Here is a 14,298-nt window from a genome sequence, read left to right on the forward strand (position 1 = left end):
TGAGAACAGATGATCATGAGCTGCTATTTTCAGATTATTATAACGACTCTGTGGCTCTGTGGGTTTTTTTTTTAAATCCTGCGAGGCAGTGAAGTATAAAAATTCAGCTGCCGGCCACATAATCTACCCTAAAAACGGCCTAAGAAACAGCTCGGCGATGCGCTTGTTTGAGATCTCTGCAATGTGAAGGAAAGCTAATCTGAGAAAAGATCAAATGCCCATCGATTTATCGGCACTGCAGACCAGCGCTCAAGCAAGCTGTCACAAGCAATCAACGTCCTAAAATAAACATCTTTTTGTTTGTTCGATACTTTGAGCAAAGTTATTTTTGTGAGGTAGTGCAGATGAAGAATCGGCGTGTAAAATCAGAAATTCTGAATAAGCAGGTCTGTGCTGAGTGCATTCAGTGAGTGACTAATTATCATGAGGCATTTATTAACTCAGAGTCCTTTTCTTACATGACAGGACAGCGCTGCCGCTGTTGGGATAAAACAAATGCAAAAAAAACAAAACAAATTCTTTATTAAAAAATAATAAAAGTGTGCTACAATTTTTATATCTATGTGCTTTGTAACTCCACACTAGAATCAGCTGCAAATCGACAGTGGTCAAACAAGGTCATCTGTTATGGGGTGCATTAAATGTTCCCCCAAAACTAGGGGCTTCAAACCATAAAAACATACTTTTCAGCAGTACAGAGGGCTAGAATCCCAGAAAACATGAGATTGGAATAGGCTCGCTGGACTTTCCATGAAAAATGTAAAAAATAACCTAAATACTGTTCTCTGCAAGTGTGGAGGTGTAGTTAATGTCCTAGAACAATACACTCCTGCCTGAGTCCTTTCCTGTGGGTACTGTAGCAGACCTGTTTAACTTCAAACTGTTTTGAGAGGGGGAAAAACTGAACAGTATTTAGCGAGGAGGGAAATGTGTTATTTTTCCATCTGTGTGACAAGCAGCCCTTGAAATGTGCTGCTGGATTCAGAGCCAGGAAGCAGTCCCAGTCGGCCAGCACACCATCAGTGCGCTGAAAAGGTACAGCAGGTAGCCTGAGAACATGTGTGGCATGCCTGCTTGACGATAGCCTCGGGCAACGCGAGGCCTGTCCGAAAGGAAGCTCGCAGACATGCAACTCTGGTCTTGAAGATCCTGAATGACCTGACCAGTAAACTGGACTGCTGGCTGCACTGTGTAGCCAGACATGGCTGGTACAGTTTGAGGAGAGCTCTGTCACCAGCTGGCTGTGACCCACTTTGCCTGAAAAACCTGGTTCCTAGGTGCACATGTGCAGAGACCAGGCTGAAAGCAGAAATGCGCTCGTAGCCAGCAGGCTCTCCAGCATTTAGCATTGATTGCAATAATTCCACTTTAGTACTTAATAAATTACATGAAAGTGACTATGAAAATAAATGCAGGTTTCTTACAGGCTCTGTTACAGAGACTAGAGCTGCACACATTTGAGGGAATATGAAAACAAAACAACAAGCCCGGCAACATTACTGCTCACTCTCTCCCACTGTCCCACGCCCCAGTCACAACCCAAACACATTCTCCATATGCGTGTCTGAGAGCAGCAACAGAAAAACAAGAAAACAGCGCACACATGCACACACAAAAGAAAAACAAAAGCTCAATGCAAGACTGTCAAATTAAAAATAAAAAACTAGAGAGAGAGCTCTGATCACACTCCAGCACAGGCATGCTTGAAGGAGTCCAAAAATGGTTTTAAAACTCCCCCTCCTCCCCATCCCCTTACCCTCTGGACTCTAAATAAAACAGCAGGCATACTACAGGCGCTGGTGTTATTAAGTTTTCTGTGTTCACAGTACCAGTGAATGTAAACTGGCATCTCACATGGTGACTAATGAGGTCTGCCAGGGCTGAAACAGGGGGGCTGACAGCCAGAGAGGCCTCCTTGGCAGACACTAACCCGGGCTTTAACTCATTCATCATCCGCTAAACCAATCCACCAATTCCGCTCCACCATTTGTCATTAATTATGCTAATCAGCACACCATTACTCTCTGGCGACACCGTGGCGGTTGCGAGTTCGTTCCGGCTGCTTCAGATGCGCACCTTACAGAGCCTGCGAGAGCGCGGGGCGGAGACCCAGCCCACATGGGACGAGGGTTATCGGGCTGCACAAGCCCGCCTCTGCTGCTCGCCGGCTCTCCGCCGCCTCGCCGTTACAGCTGCCCCTCCGAGACGTCCCTGCACCCCCCCCAAACCGGCTATCAGAGGCGCGTTTTGGAAGAGCTGAGCAGATCTGCCAGCTCGTGATCCGAGCCATCACGGAATCGGAGTAGAAGGCTTCTCCTCTTCCTCCGTACATGGCCCTTGCTCAGCTCCGCTTGGTGCCCCGTTTTCTAAGATGGGCTCCTTCCTCATGGCCCTGCCCCTGCGCCCCGCCAGGCGGGGAGAGTGTGTGCGAGTCACACCCCAGGTGAGGAAGTTGTGCGCCCAGCAATACTCTGTCAGTTCTTCTTTCACTCTGACTAGGACTGGGCTGGCGCCTGTAGAGGAGCCACTGGAGTGAGACGCACTTGCAAGAAAGACGCAGGCTTCGGAACAATCTACTCATGGCAGGTGTTGAACACGGGCTCTCCATAGCTCCCTGCCGACACCCCTTAGGTGCTCGTCTACCTATAAGCATATTTGACTGAAATCAAATGGGGCTCAGTCAACCTCTCCAAGAATAACAACCCTCTGAGACCGGGTCTCCTCCGTGCTGCCCTGCGCTAACCACTTACTGCATCATTCACCTGCAGCGCAACTCACCTCAACCCCCCCCCCCAAAAGTGATCTTTGAACGCTCATGAAGACTCGAGGTGCAGCCGGCCCCCCTCGTCATAAAACTCCACTGTTGGCATACCCTGCCACGTCACCCCCGATACCGCGGGAGCTGTAATCTAGCTTGTGCTGCGTTGCACTCGGCCCCAGAAGCCCTTTCACAAAATTACTTCATTTACAGAATCTCATTGTGCTTTTTAAATCACAGTATGTATTAGAAGCTCATTAATAACAAACTTAACAAGTGAACGGACCCATTAAAAGATCTTTAAGGAATATTTGAACATAAATCTCCTTAAACTATATTTAATGACTGGATTTCAAGAAACATTTTTATCAAATTATAATTAGAAATTAGATAACACCCCACATTACATGGAATGTAATGGCAGAACTCTGACAGGCCCCATCTATTGAGTGAGCACTGTCGGGTTATTGATAAAAATGAAGCAAGATTATTACTCTGGCTAAGACAGCAGAATACCTAACCTAATGAGAAATTAGACATCTCTGGGGCCCAAAGAGACATTTTCAGATCCAGACATTTGCCATTCAAGGTGACTTATGTCCGGGAATATTGCGTCGTTGCAGCGCAGCTAGAGAAGGAATGGAGGTTCACAAAGTTCATGTCACTGGTCTTTAATACAGACAGTACATGAGAAACAGAGATCAATTAGTGGGATACTTGTTACTTTATCACATTATGTCAGCTAAGTATTGATTTAGTGAGGAATTTGTCAAAATGTGCTGCAAGGGTGAAGTCTTCTGCTGTTGTTCTTTTTTAAAAATTAAAGGAATATTGAAAAATGCTTAAGAAACAGAATACAAGAGTCTGGGAAAAGAAACTCCCAAACTCTGTAGCCATCACCACAGCTAAATCTATTTTGGAGTCAATTAAAAAAAAAAGGTATCAATTCCTCTTTAAAAATTAATAATTAGAATTGTCACTGCTGTCACCTTCCAGCAGTAATTATGTTTTGCAGCTCAATAGATAACAATACGCATGTTTTCATGCTAACCATGTTTTCTGTGATTTTGCGAGACGATGCCAAACTAAAATATGTTCAAATACGATAGTCCTAACAAGCACACATGTTGACGCATTTTGCAAGCGTCTTCAGAGCACAAGACTTCTGCGAAAAGGATGGACAGTGTTGTATACGCAGACAAATTAAAGTCTGAGGGGTTGTCTATATGAACAAGCACATGAACAATCACCTAGCCCTCGGCTTCCCCAGCCGATCTGCAGAGTTGAATTCCCTACGGGCTCCCGGACAGGAAACTGAAGGCAGCCGACTAAACACTTCAAACGCCAGGCTCCGGTTCAGAGTTCCTAGTAGGGTTATTTTAATGGCACCAAAATTGCACGACATAGATCTTGTGCCATCTAATCTAAAACAAAGCCGATAAATCTGCTCCTTGTCCCACCAGGAGGAAACCACAGAAAATTAATTTTAGTCAACTTAGTTGATACTAAGCAGATTCCAGGCGGGCATTCAATGGACTCCTGCTTCTGAAAAATGCACTGATGGCGGTAAAAAAATAATAATCAACAGCCGGCACCAGAAAAACCAGGGCTCAACAGCAGCCAGAGCAGGAAGACTGGGCTGATGGCTTCTCTGTCACTGACCGGGATGGCTTCTTTCTAATCCCTCAGGCTAAGACGTTTTGTTACTTTAAAATATGGCAGAACTTTCGCAAATGATGTATGACACACTGAGAGAACAAACCTGGACCCCAGCTGTCTGTACTACTGTTAAAAATGAAAGAAACTGCTGTTTCCAGGACTTCTTTGTCCTGAGCACAAATTGCTACATTGCAGAACCCCGTGCCACACACTGGGCTGCTAAAGAAGATTAGATGTAACTTTTGTTTGAAACCTGATGTGAAGCCACTTAATGAAAGTGCTGTAAAAAATTTATTTTTTTTTCTTCCGTCTGTGTTAGTCAATCAAAAACCGGTGAGGAGAAAAAAAAAAAGTAATTCTGCATAATCAGCGCGCACCATCTGGAACAATTAACCAAATTCTACAGAACTACGAGGATCAGTCATATCGGCTTATTAAAGATCCGGAATTATACAAGTAATAAATCCTTGAAAAAACGAAGCGTACCCTTGCCTGTCATCACTATTTTAACTTCAAATACTGAAGAATGCTTGATAAGCCTGAAAAGAGAAGATTAATATATGCAAATTACATCGAGCATTTAAAAGCCCCCAACAACTGTCTCAGTTTTTGTGCCCCTTATTGCTGCTTTATGTTTTATTCATACACCAACTCACCTGTCACTTCATAAGCTATAATATTATGGGGGTATTATTAAACAGCATAAAGCTGTGCTTTAATTGGAAAGCTTCATCGCATTTTCCAATTATTTGGAGCAAATTAAAAGCAGATGCCCATACTTTAATAAGGATTCTAATATCGGTTCAGGGAAATCAAAAATCATTGTCATCGCTCTGCCGGGATATTTTGCAAAACTGAAGTTAATTTCGATTTTTTTTTCTTGAAAGGATGAACTGTCTGCCGTTCCTGTTAATTGCCCTTCTTTTAACAGATACTGAAATAATTGAGCTTCATATTAGGTCAAATCAGAAAGGCAAATCTCTCGCTTTTTAGATTAATGCAATAGATATGTTAATGCCTGAACTTTCATCAGGTCTGTTTTTATTACACACCTAATATTCCCTGAGGCGACTCCAAAATCTTGAAGCTATGTGCGTGACGCTCGACTCAGGATTAAAGGTGTTGGGGCTAACCCTTACAGTGTGTGAAACACTGACTGAGGACGATACCTTCAACTCGGCGAGAACAATTCTCCTCAGAAAAATGTCTTCTAGAAAAAAGGAAGGCCGAACACTTATGGTTCCTTAGCACTTCAATTATTTCTACGTACCAAGTCACAACTGGAACAGTGTTGAGAGTTGTATTCAAAGGTCCGCCCACAAACTTTCTTCTGAAACCATATGGCTCACTACCCTAACCCTACCACCTTACCTTCACAGAACAGAGACCTCCTCCATTCCTCCAGAGGTACAACACAGATTCCAAGCTGTAAAAACTAGGATATACAAGTACATGTGCAATTCTCTCATTTTAATAATTTAAAATGTGTCGCCTTGCATAACTTCATATAATGATAATGAAGTATTGTCTGAAAGTTGTCTGAATATTTCTTCTCTTTCAGTCCAATTTATGCAGTGTAATGACAATGTACTGTGGCTTTGGCCTTATCTGTGAAAAGGAGGACAAGCAGCAAGAAACAGTTTTTACTCATTTTATTATTATTATCATCATCATCATTATGCCTATTGAACAATAAAAGGGGTGATATTAATGTATACGAAACTTGGTCAGCACACTTAGTTTGCCCCACAACCAAATCGGTGCAGAATAACATTCTGGTGATAAATGCCACACAGTCTGTGCTTAACATCTGCACATACTGTAGGCAGAAAAAGAGATTCAACATGCTCCTTTCTGCCATGGTAAGCGCTGGCTTTTTTATCTCCTCCCTCTCCTCTGTTTTGTTTTGCTTTTAAGTGACGGAAGGTTTAATCAAGAAAGCAGGCAATTCATCAATCGTAAAAGAGCTGCCTGCGCAGTCTTGACAGAGCACACATGGTTTCATACAGACTGAACCTGGCCACCTGTCAACACACCTTTCCACTTGTACAGCACGTACAATACACCTTACAATTAACACACATCAGCCGTCTGCCTGCAATTTTTTGTTCTCTTTAGTTTTTTTTTTTGCTTTAATGAAATCAAGTTGCAAAGACTGATTTTAACCCTTAAAATACAGACCCTGCTGCTGACAAAACGAAATACACAACGCACATTTTATGTTGTGCAAAACAGGACCTGGGCCAGAACATTAAAACAATCTCCGTGATTATTAGATAAAATACAGTTCTGCTTTTAAACTTTACCGAGGGCACATTTTGACGGGATGGATAAAAAAGTAATCATTTTAAGAATGAGACCCATTTCTCTTTTTGCGGAGAATTAGGTTTGAAAAAATCCTTTAGATTTAAAGACAGTGAGGCTTTCCAGAGTTTTAACTCAGACGGAGACTGTCAAAACCCAAAAACCGATCAATAGCTCCTCTGCCTTCAGTGAGGGTGTCATGATCGCAGCCATGTCACACAGCCTGGAAGATTTACAGACTGCAAGAATTCCTCTGCTCCTCTCACACGGCGCAAGGCACCGACGGCCAGCTTGCACTGCAGGAAACTAAAGCATCGCGCAATTCCTCCTTCTCTCATTCTGCTGCCCGTTCTGGGTCAACAGTGAAATGATCAGTCTGCGCCTCGATGTGCAGAGGGCAGCATGGCCCACTTCCTAGAACACTTCACTAATGTCCAATCAGCCCGCGAAATTACTCACCTGACACCCAGGGAAAATCTGCAAAAGGCTGTTTATGACTCTCTCGCCTCTGTTATTGCTACAGATACTGTTCAGATCTGGGTAAGGAAAAATACGGCAGCAGTCGGAGGACTGTCTCGCACCCAATTGCTCAGGGAATTTTGTGGAAAAAAAAAACACTTACAATATGTGTCTGCTTATCTACGCAAGGACTGTTAGATCTTTCCACAATCACACTGCTAATCTAAGCAAAACAGAAAACAAACTGCATGTAATTAACACAAACTACAGCACATAATAGTACTGTACAAACATCCTTTTGATTTTTATTTCAGGTTAAACCAGATCAGCACAGAGGAAATGCAGGAAGCATATTAATAATAATAATAATAATCATGCAACATGCTGCAGGAGCTTAATGCACCAACTATTCCCCTTTGGTTCAGATAGGGAGATCACGATTTGGTCTAATTACCGTAATATCCGCTTAACCTTACGATGGCTGTGGAACGTTTAACTGTGTCAAGTTCTGAGTCGCCCTCAAATTGAATGTGAAAAGCAGAATGGGAGGGTGCAGTATTTAGGAGCTGGGTGGCTCTGGGGGCTCTTTTCCATCTCGCCACTCCAGCATCTCGGAGAAAGATGACAACTCCTCACCACAGGGTGTCTCTCTACGGCTGGATAAAGGCTGCAGCTCCAGCAGAAACTGAGCCTCGTTGTGCTACCAGTCCACACAGAGCGGACACGAAGCGGAGCTTGAATACCTGCACTCACCCCCACGGGTCTCAGGCTGTTTGTAACTCGGGCGCCTTTGGAGTTGTGGAATTGGTGTAGGAGCACGTTACAAGCCGGACGGAACAAGCTCTAAACTGCTGCGTTTTCCTCCATTTTTAGCTAGGCCCAGCGCTTCCAATTGGCCTGCCATGGTACAAATGTAAATTTGCACTTGCAAATTTCCATTCATATAGTTATTGCTAATAATTTAACACATTACCTGCTTAAATGGGTTTAAAAAGCAGCGGTTGCGAGGTATGCAGCTCACTGTGTACAGTAATGCAAATGGCTCTTCCAGCCCAGCACTACCTCAGGGAAAGCAGGCTGGAGATCAATGAAGAATCACGCGCCCATACTAATCAGCCTCCTTTCTCACACTCATTAAAACGCCGCGCAGGGAAGGCACACAGAATGCACGCCGGTAGATGTGTACATGTTTCAGTGGAGAATGAAGAAGGCGGGTTTGTGTGCAGCTCACCGGATATGGCATACAAGCTGGAGTTCTGGTGCTCGTAGTCCGGCCTGGTGCTGTTCTTGCCCCGGAAACAAGCAGGAAGCGTCATAGATATGTGCCTGTGGCGAAAGCAAAAGAACAACAAAACGTAGTTAGGGAAAAATGCAAAGCCGACTATTTGCTTACACGCTTGGTGCACCATTACGAGAAATTAGAACGTTATTTGGGAGAGAATGGAGAGCTCACTCTGCATGGCTCTGTATCCCTTCTTTGAATAAAGGGCTGTCAGAAGTGGCCGGGGTGGGGACAGGCACCCCACAGCGGCCAGAGACACTCGTGGGACCAGTCTGCGCACGCACACACACATGCCCTTTGTCTAGTGATCTTGCCCAGCCTCTGATGTTTACCCCCCGAGACCCTGGGTTCTGAACATGACAAGCCTAATGATCACAGAAGAGACGGCTCTGGTTCTGCGACTCCGGCGATGGGCAGAATGCTCCCCTGATGGCTCTTCTGAGCCGTGAGGAGCTGCTACATGCACAGCGCTGTGGCGATAGTGTCCTGCACACCTGCTTTTACTCTCTTCACTGCTCTCTAGCCAGGGTGGATATGGACCAAACCTCTCCTTTAAAAAAATGCACTTTTATTAAACTATTTTTAGAGATGCACCGAACCTTTTCCATTCCGATTGCAAAAGTCCCATTTGAAATAGGGTGTTACTAATATATTACTATTAAGATATATTTTTTTTACATTTTGGCAAGTAGTTGCCTTTTTTATGTTCGTCTCGGTGCATCGGTTCCAGGTGTCAACATGCCAACTGGGGGATGTATATCGAGTCCTTTCCCATAGTAGATGTGTGAATTTACTTTGGGAGCATCAACGATAGCGAACTGTTCACTCAATTCTCCGTAAAAATGATATGCCAAACGACAAACACGCTGTACTTAAATGTGCAGTAACAGAGCAGAGCTACTGGTGCACATTAACAGTGTTACCATGAAAGAAACTCCATATCCCACGCACTCTAATTACAGAATGCAATAAGCGAGCGTATTATTCAGAAATGTGCCTACTGTAGAATTAGGTATTAGACATGCTTTGAAGATGAGATGAATGCCTGCAACCATCTTCAAAAACAACAACAACAACAACAATAAGATGGAAAAAATAACAAAAACACATATCTAGGAAATTAGCTGAAGAAGCTGTTTTAAGACCAGGTCAAATGACATTCAGAATCCTGGGATTTAATATGCATTGGGCTGATTTGCACAAAAGAGTAATGTTTAAGGTCGGGCAGACAATGGATGAGGAATGAGCCCCAAAGCTGGAGGAAAAAAAAAAAAACCCGCAAAACTAAATATGAAAGCATTTGATTCCGTTCTGTCTGCCTTACCTCCCGAAACTCCTCTGAGTAAACTACCTCTGCTGAAAATAAGACTAATGAAATTACTTCTGCACCAGCCTCCCAACAGGTTTGGCTTCCTACTGCCAGACAGCGGATTCGGCTCGCTCACCTTACAGTGGGGTGTTAATTAATTAAATAAATAAATGAAATAATTTATATCAATAACAATAAAACAACCTTCCTGACAGGTTGCGGCATTTATGAACAGACGTCTGAGGCTGAGATTTATTCTGCGTGATAGGGTCGGCTCTCTCCTGCCCGTGTACATCTGCATTCGGCGGTGTAAAATCCAGGCCAGTGGTGAATTTTTAAAAGGTTGGCATCAATCTTGTGGAACCGATTGCCACATTTAATGAAGACTTCCCTTCCAATGCAAAGGTTGACTCCAACATAAAAACACATGACATGACTAGGAGGCAGCGAGACATTTCACAAACACAGATAAACTGTGGGAAATGCCTGCGCGCTCTTTCGGCAGAACCCTTTAAATTGCTCAATGATCTCGATCACGGAAAAGAGTTATCCATCAAGATGTGTATACAAATACACATCATATTTATATACATGCACATTATATACTATATAGCAGAATGTCCGAGATAGGAAATACACAAAGCATAGAGATGAAAACACACACACACATATATACACATGCACCCATACCCACAGTTTATACCGTACAGAAGCAGCTCAGGGATATGAAGCACTCAGACACGATGTATTTACTGTACAGCAGGGCCTCAGGGATATGAACACCCCATTTATGAACTAACCACTCACCCAAAGCCCTCACCCAGAACCAGAAGTGCAGTGCTAGCAGATGTGGTGCAGGGGATTTTCTTAAGGACACGGTTCAATAGCTTTACAGACAGCTCATTCCATTTTCTCGCTGTCCTTTAAGTGGGTGAGTGTGCTTATTATTCTTCCGTCTTTCTATGACTAAAGGAGGAGGCAGGACCTTACAAACTAACATACAGGCCTACTTGAGCTCATTACAAAGGAACTTTGGCACTTACAAAATGAAGGGAACCTTAAGCCAAATTTAACAAGGTAAGGAAGTCAGATCACTGCTCCTCTTACTGTAACACACTGTAACTTTACAGCCAACCTCCACTGATGAGCTGTTCCTCAACTCTGTGGTTCTACTGTGTGCACACACAGGTGGAGAAACAGCAGAATGCACGTAAAACCCCAATTTCTACTACCCATCAAACGATGTTTTCACGGTCAAAGCAGAATTTACAGCCACTTTCACCAAACCTGCAGTTCTATAAAAGAATTAACAATATGCTTGCTTAATGGTACATGCACAGACTGTACAGGCAATTTCTTGCAATACTTTTTAGATGGAGTTCAGGGAGCGAATGCCAGCCAGTTCCAACCAATTTCTTCAATTTTGGAGTCACTGAAGGAATCAGCTAGCAAATGGATTGCGACATCTGTTGATTTCAGTCTTCAGGAGAGCTTCTGTCTAGGTGGAACAGAAAGTCTTTAACAAAGACATCAGACTTTCAGGACCACTTCAATCACTCACACCCACAGTGCAAATCTGGTAACACCATTTCCATGTGGAAATCAAGCCTGGGACAATTTCACAGCACAGCAACCCACCACAAGTGGAAGGGACAACAGTGGACAAGGGTTCGGCCAGCCTCCATCAAGGAGCACCATTCTTGCGCGATTTAAATAAGAGAAACATTTGCCAGAACTGTACATGTAATGGCTACGCGCTGCTCATCTCCCCATAAGAAGAAAGAACAAAAATAACAATTAAAAAAAGAACAGAAAATTACCGGGACCTAATCCCGAGGTTTCTAAACGTATCTGTTAAGCGTGCTTGCTGGGGTTGCATATGGCAAATCAATTACCAGTCTAATTCTTAGAACAAAAACATGGCAAGTGTATTGCTACATAATCAGCAGCAGCAGTTCTGTTCAGATTACGTCGGCCACTAGAGTTTTGAATACAATTAATCATCATTCTAGGCAATGAGAAGCCATATTGACACTTATTTCTAATTTGAATATTTAATTACAGTGTAGTTCCTCATTAAATTACCACAAAACTGGGAGCACAGCCTGGAAGATTTAAACAATTACAGGTTTTAACTCGTAAACCACCAACCCATTTAAGGCAACAACTGAAATGATGAAAACAGGTGAGCCTGTTGAGATCTCCATGATCCTACACCACAGTTTCTGACAAAGCAAAACAAAACCATTCTACCGAACAGTCAGCATACTTCACCGCCTGTCTTTGGTTCAAAGTTTCATTCACTTCTCTTTGTATTGGGGTCTTATGCAGAATATCAGGGACTTCAGTTTCTGCACCAATTAAGAACAAACTGAAAGAACACAAAACTCTTGAGTAAAACTGGCCCAAACGTCCGAGCTGCGCTAGTGGTCACTGAAAAAGCAGCCTGTGAACCGTGAGACCGCAGCAGTGAGTTTGCACACTGCTGTGATAGGATCAGACTCAACCGCTAGCATTGGGCAACAGATTTCAAAACCCGGACTTTGTCTCTGGCGAAACAAGGGAACGGAGGAAGGGTGCGAACATTCCTGCGGTGATCCTGGAATGCAAGATGGCAAAACAGAAGCTCTGCACAGAAGGTAAGCCAGCAGGAACGGCGCAGGGCAACCCCCGGCACATTCCTATAAAAGAAACAAGTCCTGTGTGGTCTCCAGCTTTGGCACAACCGTACTGGGACATGACGATGGGACACAGAAACAATGTCGGCTGCTCTTCTGGAAGCGACAATAAGCCCCCAAAAATCACTGCAAAATCACCACTGAAAGACGCCATGAGGTCTGGCCTGCTTAGCTCTGCGATGGCCCAGAACAGAACTTTGTCCCTGGAAGTGAGGAGATTGCGGAGTTGGCTGGCATATAGTCCCTCTTACCTCAACTGTATCTCACTTCGGCGCAGGAATGGGAGGAAATCACAAGATCCGAAGGGCTCAATGTGTCAGATAAGATAGAATTAAACCACATCTTTCCATTATTGGTACTATCAATCACTTTACCCCTCTAAATGCATGATCTAATGGATTTCAGGAGCAAAACCAAAAGATTGACTTTCTCTGGTTGTATTCTTCTATCACAGGCTTCATACACACTTCTTACATTATTTACATTTGGAATAGGGAATTTCTTAGGACTGGGATTTTGATTATCTTCGCTTCCAAATGCCTAATATTTATTAGATCTATTAGTTTTCTTAACCCCTCGTAGTCATTACATTATGAAGCTAGTCTCATCCCTTGCGTTCAATCTGCCCAGGGAACACGATGGACCAGCTGTCTACAGTTGGAAAGAATGGATATCCTATTCTTTGGCCACTATTTGGATTAAGGATATTCTTCTCTCAGGACTCTTGCTGAAAGACGATGCTCTTGGGAAGGTGGCGATGAATCTGGTTGGCGTGTACCACTGCAGTTTAGAGATGCTGACACTATGTTGTACCCGTGCCTTCCCTCTGCTGTCCTGTCTTGGGATTGCTTATACAGAGCCCCTACTGCTCATGTTGCTGGGCAAGCAGACAGGGCTGCTGCTGATGTGGTCCGATCTTTACTGAGTTGCCTATCATGCCATCCGATTTCCTCTTTACAGGTCCTTCCGCTGGAAAATGGGAAGGGGTATCGATGTCAGATGTCATCCAAGGTGACTCGAACCCTCTGCACTTTCTTCCACTCTCTCACTTATTTCTGAGATCGTTGAAATACTGTTGAAACTGATATTTGTTTACAAGGTACATTCCTAGTTGTCTTATAACAGTTTTTCGGCAGTTCAGAAGAATAGGAATGTTTTATACCCATTTACTTCCCGATGAAGGCATGTGGCAATTCGTGTGACTTATTTCCACTCCCTCACTTATTTCTGAGATTGTGTGCATTATCAGGGGTCGCTGGGGTGTTTTGGGCAGGTGGGGGCATTCTGTTGTCGTTGTTGGTGATGGGGGGGGGAGTGTGGTACCCTGTTAAAGTGAAAGGTTAAGGATTTCATTTCTATCCCTGTCATTGTGTCTCTCCATTGTCAATCAGTGGCTGTCATGTGTGCTTTTCATGCAAGTCATTTCAACAAAGGGTGGCTATCAAGGAGTTTGAAGATTTCTACATTTCTACATTGAGGGCGAGGAGCTGACTGGCATATCTGAAAACTAATATCTCGGGTAAAAAAACTAGCTTGAGTTTTATTTCACACCTCACCTCTACATTAAAACCACAGATTTTCTTTGATCTCCAGACCAAATCCCTGCTGGACCTCACCGTGGCTACTGTGATACCGGGCACAGATATGAATGCTGACATGAATCACAAAGCTGACAAACAGTAGAGACTAGTACCCTGAGAAACTGAAGATACTACCCATGGCGCGATCAGCTCAATATGCAAATTTCTGTAGCTGATAAATCCTAACGTGCCCACTGCCCATTTCAATACTGTGCTACAACAAAAGGAGACACTTTGGATGGGGTTCTAAACGCAAGCTATATTTTGAT

At 43.6% G+C, this 14,298-nt stretch overlaps 1 protein-coding gene across 3 annotated transcripts in view; it reads right to left on the minus strand.

Annotated features, from left to right (window-relative positions):
• LOC148643801 (multivesicular body subunit 12B-like) overlaps positions 1-14,298 on the minus strand; it is a 56,907-nt gene that overhangs the window by 16,977 nt on the left and 25,632 nt on the right. For all 3 annotated transcript variants that reach the window (XM_088615481.1, XM_088615480.1, XM_088615482.1), the window contains exon 7: positions 8,412-8,506. In XM_088615481.1, coding sequence (XP_088471607.1) covers positions 8,412-8,506 — 95 coding nt within the window. The remainder of the gene's footprint in view (positions 1-8,411; positions 8,507-14,298) is intronic.

Source organism: Lepisosteus platostomus, chromosome 21 (genome assembly GCF_059453375.1).
Source record: "Lepisosteus platostomus isolate fLepPlt1 chromosome 21, fLepPlt1.hap1, whole genome shotgun sequence".
Classification (NCBI taxonomy): Eukaryota; Metazoa; Chordata; class Actinopteri; order Semionotiformes; family Lepisosteidae; genus Lepisosteus; species Lepisosteus platostomus.